Here is a 10,081-nt window from a genome sequence, read left to right as displayed (position 1 = left end):
CACCGCACTGAGTGAGGGTCCGAAGCTAGACATACACAACCACACACCGCACTGAGTGAGGGTCTGAAGCTAGACATACACAACCACACACCGCAGTTAGTGAGGGTGTGAAGCTAGACATACACAACCACACACCGCACTGAGTGAGGGTCCGAAGCTAGACATACACAACCACACACCGCACTGAGTGAGGGTCCGAAGCTAGACATACACAACCACACACCGCAGTTAGTGAGGGTGTGAAGCTAGACATACACAACCACACACCGCACTGAGTGAGGGTGTGAAGCTAGACATACACAACCACACACTGACACCGCACTGAGTGAGGGTCTGAAGCTAGACATACACAACCACACACCGCACTGAGTGAGGGTGTGAAGCTAGACATACACAACCACACACCGCACTGAGTGAGGGTCCGAAGCTAGACATACACAACCACACACCGCACTGAGTGAGGGTCCGAAGCTAGACATACACAACCACACACCGCACTGAGTGAGGGTCCGAAACTAGACATACACAACCACACACCGCAGTTAGTGAGGGTGTGAAGCTAGACATACACAACCACACACCGCAGTTGGTGAGGGTGTGAAGCTAGACATACCCCAGTCGCTGCTCCACCCTCTGCTGATCTGGGGAGAGCCGTAGACTAGCACCATGCTTCCTCAGAGACATGCGCAGTTGCCAGCCACTTCTTTTCGCGCTATTCCCACCAGTTCCCGTCCCCCCGAACAGGTGCCCCCTGCTCTCTCTGCCTATCCTAACCTTAACCCTAAACCTTTAGTAATGACCCCTGCTCTCTCTACCTACCCTAACCTTAACCCTAACCCTTTAGTCATGACCTCTGCTCTCTCTACCTACCCTAACCTTAACCCTAAACCTTTAGTCATGACCTCTGCTCTCTCTACCTATCCTAACCTTAACCCTAAACCTTTAGTCATGACCTCTGCTCTCTCTACCTATCCTAACCTTAACCCTAAACCTTTAGTCATGACCTCTGCTCTCTCTACCTATCCTAACCTTAACCCTAAACCTTTAGTCATGACCACTGCTCTCTCTACCTATCCTAACCTTAACCCTAAACCTTTAGTCATGACCTCTGCTCTCTCTACCTATCCTAACCTTAACCCTAAACCTTTAGTCATGACCTCTGCTCTCTCTACCTATCCTAACCTTAACCCTAAAACCTTTAGTCATGACCACTGCTCTCTCTACCTACCCTAACCTTAACCCTAAACCTTTAGTCATGACCTCTGCTCTCTCTACCTATCCTAACCTTAACCCTAAACCTTTAGTAATGACCTCTGCTCTCTCTACCTATCCTAACCTTAACCCTAAACCTTTAGTAATGACCTCTGCTCTCTCTACCTATCCTAACCTTAACCCTAAACCTTTAGTCATGACCTCTGCTCTCTCTACCTATCCTAACCTTAACCCTAAAACCTTTAGTCATGACCACTGCTCTCTCTACCTACCCTAACCTTAACCCTAAACCTTTAGTCATGACCTCTGCTCTCTCTACCTATCCTAACCTTAACCCTAAACCTTTAGTAATGACCCCTGCTCTCTCTACCTACCCTAACCTTAACCCTAAACCTTTAGTCATGACCTCTGCTCTCTCTACCTATCCTAACCTTAACCCTAAACCTTTAGTAATGACCTCTGCTCTCTCTACCTATCCTAACCTTAACCCTAAACCTTTAGTAATGACCCCTGCTCTCTCTACCTATCCTAACCTTAACCCTAAACCTTTAGTCATGACCTCTGCTCTCTCTACCTATCCTAACCTTAACCCTAAACCTTTAGTAATGACCCCTGCTCTCTCTACCTATCCTAACCTTAACCCTAAACCTTTAGTCATGACCTCTGCTCTCTCTGCCTACCCTAACCTTAACCCTAAACCTTTAGTCATGACCCCTGCTCTCTCTGCCTACCCTAACCTTAACCCTAAACCTTTAGTCATGACCACTGCTCTCTCTACCTACCCTAACCTTAACCCTAACCCTTTAGTCATGACCAGTGCTCTCTCTGCCTTGGGAACCTGAGGAGCAACTTGTTGGGCTGTCATGAACTTTGAAGTGAGGGCTTTCCTCCCTTTGTTAGCTTTCCTCCAATAAAAGCCACGTTCTTCTCATCCTCCCTGGTGTAACAGTGACTAATGCCCAGAGACATTTCTGTCTCACTAAGGCTGGCAGCTAATGGAGGAGGGTGTTTTGTTCCAGGGCACCAACACTGTACAGTACACAGCACTTAGAGAGGCCAAGTGCACAATGGATGCCTTGTAGTAGAGCTGTGGCATGTGGACCAATGCACTGAACTCTAGTCACTCTCCTCTAATTGATGGTGCTGAACTGCATAGATCAACAAGAGCGTCTCTACAATGGGTGAAACAGGGATTCTGCACCTGGCAGGCTCAATTCACTGCATACTTTCTATACACACTTTTTTATTGTCCTGTAAATTCAACATTGACATTGACATTCAATGGTAAAAGTCCCAGCACTCACCTAGCACCTAGCACGGTGGAGACCCAGCACTCACCTAGCACGGTGGAGACCCAGCACTCACCTAGCACGGTGGAGACCCAGCACTCATCTAGCACCTAGCACGGTGGAGACCCAGCACTCATCTAGCACCGTGGAGACCCAGCACTCACCTAGCACCGTGGAGACCCAGCACTCACCTAGCACCGTGGAGACCCAGCACTCACCTAGCACGGTGGAGACCCAGCACTCACCTAGCACTGTGGAGACCCAGCACTCACCTAGCACGGTGGAGACCCAGCACTCACCTAGCACCGTGGAAACCCAGCACTCACCTAGCACCGTGGAGACCCAGCACTCACCTAGCACCGTGGAGATCCAGCACTCACCTAGCACCGTGGAGACCCAGCACTCACCTAGCACCGTGGAGATCCAGCACTCACCTAGCACGGTGGAGACCCAGCACTCACCTAGCACCGTGGAGACACGGGTTCAACTCCTGGCAGCGGTACTTCCGGTTCCGGCTTGGTCAGACGTTCCTACAGACACAGTTGGCCATGTCTGCGGGTGGGAAGCCGGTGGAGTATATGAGTCCTGGTCACTGCACCTCATCTGGTCGGTTGAGGCGCCTGTTCAGGGGAACTGGGTGGAATAGCGTGATCCTCCCATCATGCACTACGTCCTGATGGTGAAACTCCTCGCTGGCGCTGACTGTACAGTACAGGGGCGGACTGGGATCATAATTCAGGCCGGGCATTAGATACCAAGCAGGCCAGGCCGATATGGGCCGACACGCGTGCCGGCGTCCGGAGGGCGGAGGCGAAAAAATTGGGCCGTTTGAAGCCCAATTTGGGCCATTTGAAGCCAGATTTGGGCCGTTTGAAGCCCAATTTGGGTCATTTGAAGCCAGATTTGGGCCGTTTGAAGCCCAATTTGGGCCGTTTGAAGCCAGATTTGGGCCGTTTGAAGCCCAATTTGGGCCGTTTGAAGCCCAATTTGGGCCGAGTCCAATTTTACAATGAGATGCACCCACTTTAACCCTGAATAAAGTAATACAACCACTAGTAAACCAGTAGGCGGCACCTGGCCTGCTGTTCAGTGAGTGGCCTGACTGCGGGCACCAAAAAACAAAAAAAACAAAAAAAGAAAACTGTAAAAGTCCCAAAACAGCCCTACTGCATCCTCAGCCCCCACCTTCTGTTGTCAGTGTGCTGGACTTTCCCTGGCAGTGTATCTATCCGTGTGGTTATCATCGGAGACAGATGTCTCTCTCTATTCCAATGTTGTGTTCCATTTGGGAAAGACAGATAGCGGAGGGGGTGTTTGGCCTTGGCTGTGGCTGCTGAGAGGAAGGTCACAGCTTGAACTATGAACATGACTACCAGACCAGGTCAACCTCATCCAGGATAACTGTAATCCCCATTGTCCCGTCTCAGTCATGGACAAGTTGCAACCGTCCCCTGTCACGGTGTGGGACGTGTCTCGACATGTGTAGTGGCCCGGGTCAGGTGAGGGTCATATAATAGTCAGTGTTGACCCGATTGTTATTAGAGGGTAGCATTCCACCAACCAGCCAAGGGAACGCAACTGGAGTCCAGTCTGGACTTTCCACTTCTGCTGTTTGTGTCGGCACATAGTGACGTCACTCCCTCCAGGTGTTTCCCCCCTCTCTGATGGAAAGACTATCATGGCGGACATTTCCTGTGATGTTCAAACTTCCTGACTGTGTGGCTATGTGTGCCCATGCACAGCAATGGATGTGCGCATGCGAGCATATGTGTTTATGTAGTTGTGCTTATGTACAATGAATACACTGATACTGTTCCACTTCCCACTACATACAGTAATAAAAATAAGAATATGTGAAGGACGCTTTGCCCATATTTGTGCATGAGTTGTTTTTGCTGTTTCGTGACGTTATAAGTTTGCATTACTGATTCTATCTAGATTCAGAGACTTGTGTTTTTCTGTGCCATATGTTCAAAAATAATGTTATGTTCTATTTTGGGGAAATAATAGCCATATGTGGAGCAGAGGCTTTGGGCAGTCTTGGTAACATGCCCTCAGTAGCACAGACTTCACTTGATAAAATATATTATATATACATCCATCCTCACCCAGCTGTCTGTCTTTCCCTCAGGACTCTGAGTCTTTGGACAGCTGTATCCAGAGCACCTTGTCGACCCTGTACCCCCCCTTCAGCGCCACCGCTGCCACCGTGCTGTGGCAGCTGTTCAGCGTGGTGGAGAGGCAGTACCGCGGAGACGGTCTCCGCTGCCTCATTGACTTCCTGCTCCCTGCCAAGAGGATCCTGCAGATCATCCAGCAAGAAACCTGTGTGAGTGGCTGGGAGATCATGGGATCTGATGTTAAATCAAAGAATTCAACAATTCCTCTTATGATTTTGTTTTTGAATTGACTTTGGGTCGCAACAATATTTGTCCTGGTACGAACCTCAGTGATTTCCTGCAGGACTGCTAGTGCTGTGATGTTCAGCTTAGATCATTTTTTGGCTCCCGTTCTGCGTGAGAGAAAAGGCTGAGGAAAGGGCAGCAAGATGAAGAGAAAATCAACCAAAAGCACCACAAAAGTGTGTCTCACTATATCAGGCCATGTTAACCATTTACTTCCCTAAACGCTTCAAATCTGGAATAAATACACGTCTTGTTAGATGGGGCATTGGAGTGATTAGACACAATGTTTGTGAGAAAAGAAAGAGAATGTGAGAACAGTGCTGATGAGTGTGAATATCTTTGCTGAGTAGGAGGGGGGAGCATCAGACTGAGACAGAGTTGATTATTGTTCAGAAAACAAGCTGAATACCAGCCAGCCATCTCGCTCTGAATTGGGAAACAGAGAGAAGCTGTGGTCTGCTTGAGAGGCTGCCATAGGGTCTTTGGTCCAAACTGAAACTCAATATTCGCTCTCACAAGCTTTGATTGCTGTGGGTTACTGAAACCTTATTCCTCTGTATTAATCTCTGCTGTGATTACACTGCGACGATAACCATAGAGCCATAGTTTCAGCTAAGCCTAGCCCTGGAGAACAGCTAGCTGTGATTACACTGTGACGATAACCATAGAGCAATAGTTTCAGCTAAGCCTAGCCCCTGAGAACAGCTAGCTGTGATTACACTGCGACGATAACCATAGAGCAATAGTTTCAGCTAAGCCTAGCCCCTGAGAACAGCTAGCTGTGATTACACTGCAACGATAACCATAGAGCAATAGTTTCAGCTAAGCCTAGCCCCTGAGAACAGCTAGCTGTGATTACACTGTGACGATAACCATAGAGCCATAGTTTCAGCTAAGCCTAGCCCCGGAGAACAGCTAGCTGTGATTACACTGTGACGATAACCATAGAGCAATAGTTTCAGCTAAGCCTAGCCCCGGAGAACAGCTAGCTGTGATTACACTGTGACGATAACCATAGAGCCATAGTTTCAGCTAAGCCTAGCCCCGGAGAACAGCTAGCTGTGATTACACTGTGACGATAACCATAGAGCCATAGTTTCAGCTAAGCCTAGCCCCGGAGAACAGCTAGCTGCGCATGAGAGTCTTTTGTATCGCAAGCAATAAGAGAGGCTTCAGTGGAAGATCACATTCTCAATGCTCCCCTTCACTTTCATAGGAAGCCAGTGGAAAAGAGATGGGGGGGAGTCAAGCCTAGAGCGCTGTCTTTTTGCTCGAAGGGCCTGTTTTTTATAGTGTCACAGTGAAGATTGATGTTGTGGTTGCTAAGAAACCAGGCCTGATCAGACAGGTTTCCTTCTTGGTAGAACGATCGTTGACAGTGATTCATCCAGTGGGTCCCATGAAAACATCTGGCCTCTCCATTGAAGTGAAACATGCGTTTGAACATGGTCTTGGCTTAGGGTTTGAACATGGTCTTGGGTTAGGGTTTGAACATGGTCTTGGGTTAGGGTTTGAACATGGTCTTGGGTTAGGGTTTGAACATGGTCTTGGCTTAGGGTTTGAACATGGTCTTGGGTTAGGGTTTGAACATGGTCTTGGGTTAGGGTTTGAACATGGTCTTGGCTTAGGGTTTGAACATGGTCTTGGGTTAGGGTTTGAACATGGTCTTGGGTTAGGGTTTGAACATGGTCTTGGGATAGGGTTTGAACATGGTCTTGGGTTAGGGTTTGAACATGGTCTTGCAGATGTCAGTTGAAATGATGCAAAGCTCAACTATCACACACGGAGGAGGATAATCATGTTTTATGGGAGTGGATATTGACTTTGAGTTCTCTGTTTCTCTCAGGTGAGGTTTCGAGGCTTGCTGTTCTATCATGAGGGTTGGCCTCTGTGCATCCACGAGAAGGTGGTCCTGCAGCTCGCCCCTCTGCACAAAGTGCGGCTAAAGCAAGGAGACTTCTACCTGCAGATAGTTCCTCTCGGCCGCAAGACCGCCAAGCTGGTGATCAAATGTCTGTCGGCCAGTGGCCAGGCCGTGGCAGAAATCCCCATTGCAGAGAGCATGTATGGCAGCGTCTTCACCGCTGACTTCTTGCAGAATGTGACACGCGAGCGAAACCTGCACCCGCTACAGAACTGTCTGCTCACCACCGGCACGGCCGTGTACAGGACGCCGTGGAAGAACGTGGTGAACCCTCTCTTTGTCAGCAGCACGGCGGACGCCATCATGCAGGCACGCCGCAGCGGAGGCGGCGGCGGCTTCCGTGGCCACCTCAGCGCCTGCAGCACCAGCGGATCCACGGGGACCCTGGACAGCCACCGCAGCTCCAGAGAGTCTCTGCACTCTCAGGGAGCGGACTCCATCTTCTCTGAGCCCGCCACCCCCACCAACAGAACCCACACGGACCCTAGCACCCTCAGGGCCCTCCAGGACTCAGGCCTCCACCTAACGGAGAGCCAGCACAGCCTCAGAGCGACCAACGTGGCTCCACCCAGCGCCACGACGGACAGACCCACTGAGGAGAGTGGGATGGGACAGGGCAGCGAGGAGGGTGGTGGCGGCAGAGAGCGAGTGCCAGGGTCCAAGATGCTGTCCTTTAGCACGGACCTCAGTAACCCAGGCCCTCGCCGCCGCCTCCCCAGGGACTCTGTGTCCTTTGAGAGCAGGAGACTTTTCAGGAAATCTTACATGGAGGCCCTGCAGAACCCGATGAGCCTGGGATCCAGCTCAGAGTCCATCCTGGAGGAGAGTCCAGAGCACAGTGCCGGCCTCAGCCCCAGAGAGAGAGCAGCCGTGACGCCAGGCAGCAGCCCCGACACTCACATCTCCTCCAGAGAACACATGTCTCGAAGGTTGGGTGCCAGGGGCTGGCTGGGCGGGGACGACTCCAGGCCCAGCACTCCCTTGCTTTACTTGCAGAGGGGCTTGCGGAGCGCCGAGAGACGGGCCGAAAGGCGCTCCAAGTCACTGGAGAGGACTAACAAGGCAGGTCAGATGAAGGCAGGTCACCGGGAGCGCTCCTCCTCGGGGGGCTCGGCCAACATCTCTCCCAAGAAGCTGATGAATGGCTACGCCCTCCGCTTTGGGAAGCTGGACCTGGAGGCAGCTTTTCCTGGTTCTGAGAGGAGAAGCAGCAAAGAGGAGCCAGGTAGGTGCTGGTCTACTGTTGCTCAAGCTGTGTAGATAAATCACTAGACAGGTCACAACAGATGGCTATAAATCTAATTTATTACAGGGAAATTAGATTTATTTATTTTAATCTTGGTAATGTTAGTAAATTTTGTTGTCTGGTAATTTGTCGTAATATGTTTTCTCAACTCAGACTTCTGCAGTATCGACGACAAGTATGTCTTTCTGCAGGGGTGGTTGAATCATAACAGCCCAAGGCTCGTCACTTCTCACATATTAAATGACACAACCTGAGGGCTTGAAAACCAGGTTTCACTCCGTATGGCGGCTTCTCACCATGCTGTGTAATAATAAAAAAAGGTTTCACTCTGTGTGGCGGCTTCTTACCATGGTGTATAATAATGAAACCAGGTTTCACTCTGTGTGGCGGCTTCTTACCATGGTGTATAATAATGAAACCAGGTTTCACTCTGTGTGGTGGCTTCTACCATGGTGTATAATAATGAAACCAGGTTTCACTCTGTGTGGTGGCTTCTCACCATGGTGTATAATAATGAAACCAGGTTTCACTCTGTGTGGTGGCTTCTCACCATGGTGTATAATAATGAAACCAGGTTTCACTCTGTGTGGTGGCTTCTCACCATGGTGTATAATAATGAAACCAGGTTTCACTCTGTGTGGTGGCTTCTCACCATGGTGTATAATAATGAAACCAGGTTTCACTCTGTGTGGTGGCTTCTACCATGGTGTATAATAATGAAACCAGGTTTCACTCTGTGTGGTGGCTTCTACCATGGTGTATAATAATGAAACCAGGTTTCACTCTGTGTGGTGGCTTCTCACCATGGTGTATAATAATGAAACCAGGTTTCACTCTGTGTGGTGGCTTCTCACCATGGTGTATAATAATGAAACCAGGTTTCACTCTGTGTGGTGGCTTCTCACCATGGTGTATAATAATGAAACCAGGTTTCACTCTGTGTGGCGGCTTCTTACCATGGTGTATAATAATAAAACCAGGTTTCACTCTGTGTGGCGGCTTCTTACCATGGTGTGTAATAATGAAACCAGGTTTCACTCTGTGTGGCAGCTTCTTACCATGGTGTATAATAATGAAACCAGGTTTCACTCTGTGTGGCGGCTTCTCACCATGGTGTATAATAATGAAACCAGGTTTCACTCTGTGTGGTGGCTTCTTACCATGGTGTATAATAATGAAACCAGGTTTCACTCTGTGTGGCGGCTTCTCACCATGGTGTATAATAATGAAACCAGGTTTCACTCTGTGTGGCGGCTTCTTACCATGGTGTATAATAATGAAACCAGGTTTCACTCTGTGTGGCGGCTTCTCACCATGGTGTATAATAATGAAACCAGGTTTCACTCTGTGTGGCGGCTTCTCACCATGGTGTATAATAATGAAACCAGGTTTCACTCTGTGTGGCGGCTTCTCACCATGGTGTATAATAATGAAACCAGGTTTCACTCTGTGTGGTGGCTTCTTACCATGGTGTATAATAATGAAACCAGGTTTCACTCTGTGTGGCGGCTTCTTACCATGGTGTATAATAATGAAACCAGGTTTCACTCTGTGTGGTGGCTTCTCACCATGGTGTATAATAATGAAACCAGGTTTCACTCTGTGTGGTGGCTTCTTACCATGGTGTATAATAATGAAACCAGGTTTCACTCTGTGTGGCGGCTTCTCACCATGGTGTATAATAATGAAACCAGGTTTCACTCTGTGTGGCGGCTTCTCACCATGGTGTATAATAATGAAACCAGGTTTCACTCTGTGTGGTGGCTTCTTACCATGGTGTATAATAATGAAACCAGGTTTCACTCTGTGTGGCAGCTTCTTACCATGGTGTATAATAATGAAACCAGGTTTCACTCTGTGTGGTGGCTTCTCACCATGGTGTATAATAATGAAACCAGGTTTCACTCTGTGTGGCAGCTTCTTACCATGGTGTATAATAATGAAACCAGGTTTCACTCTGTGTGGTGGCTTCTACCATGGTGTATAATAATGAAACCAGGTTTCA

The 10,081-nt window shown here is 49.0% G+C and overlaps 1 protein-coding gene across 1 annotated transcript in view; it reads left to right on the top strand.

Moving 5' to 3' along the window:
- Positions 1-10,081, top strand: part of plekhg4b (pleckstrin homology domain containing, family G (with RhoGef domain) member 4B) — a 41,183-nt gene that overhangs the window by 3,006 nt on the left and 28,096 nt on the right. Inside the window, exons 2-3 of the mRNA XM_083640137.1 lie at positions 4,633-4,830; positions 6,753-8,055. Of these exons, the coding sequence (XP_083496263.1) occupies positions 4,633-4,830; positions 6,753-8,055 (1,501 nt within the window). The remainder of the gene's footprint in view (positions 1-4,632; positions 4,831-6,752; positions 8,056-10,081) is intronic.

The sequence above is a fragment of the Poromitra crassiceps genome, assembly GCF_964638095.1.
Source record: "Poromitra crassiceps genome assembly, chromosome: 1".
NCBI lineage: Eukaryota > Metazoa > Chordata > Actinopteri > Beryciformes > Melamphaidae > Poromitra > Poromitra crassiceps.
Note: the sequence above shows the minus strand (reverse complement) of the source record. Positions and strands in the feature narration are given on the sequence as shown.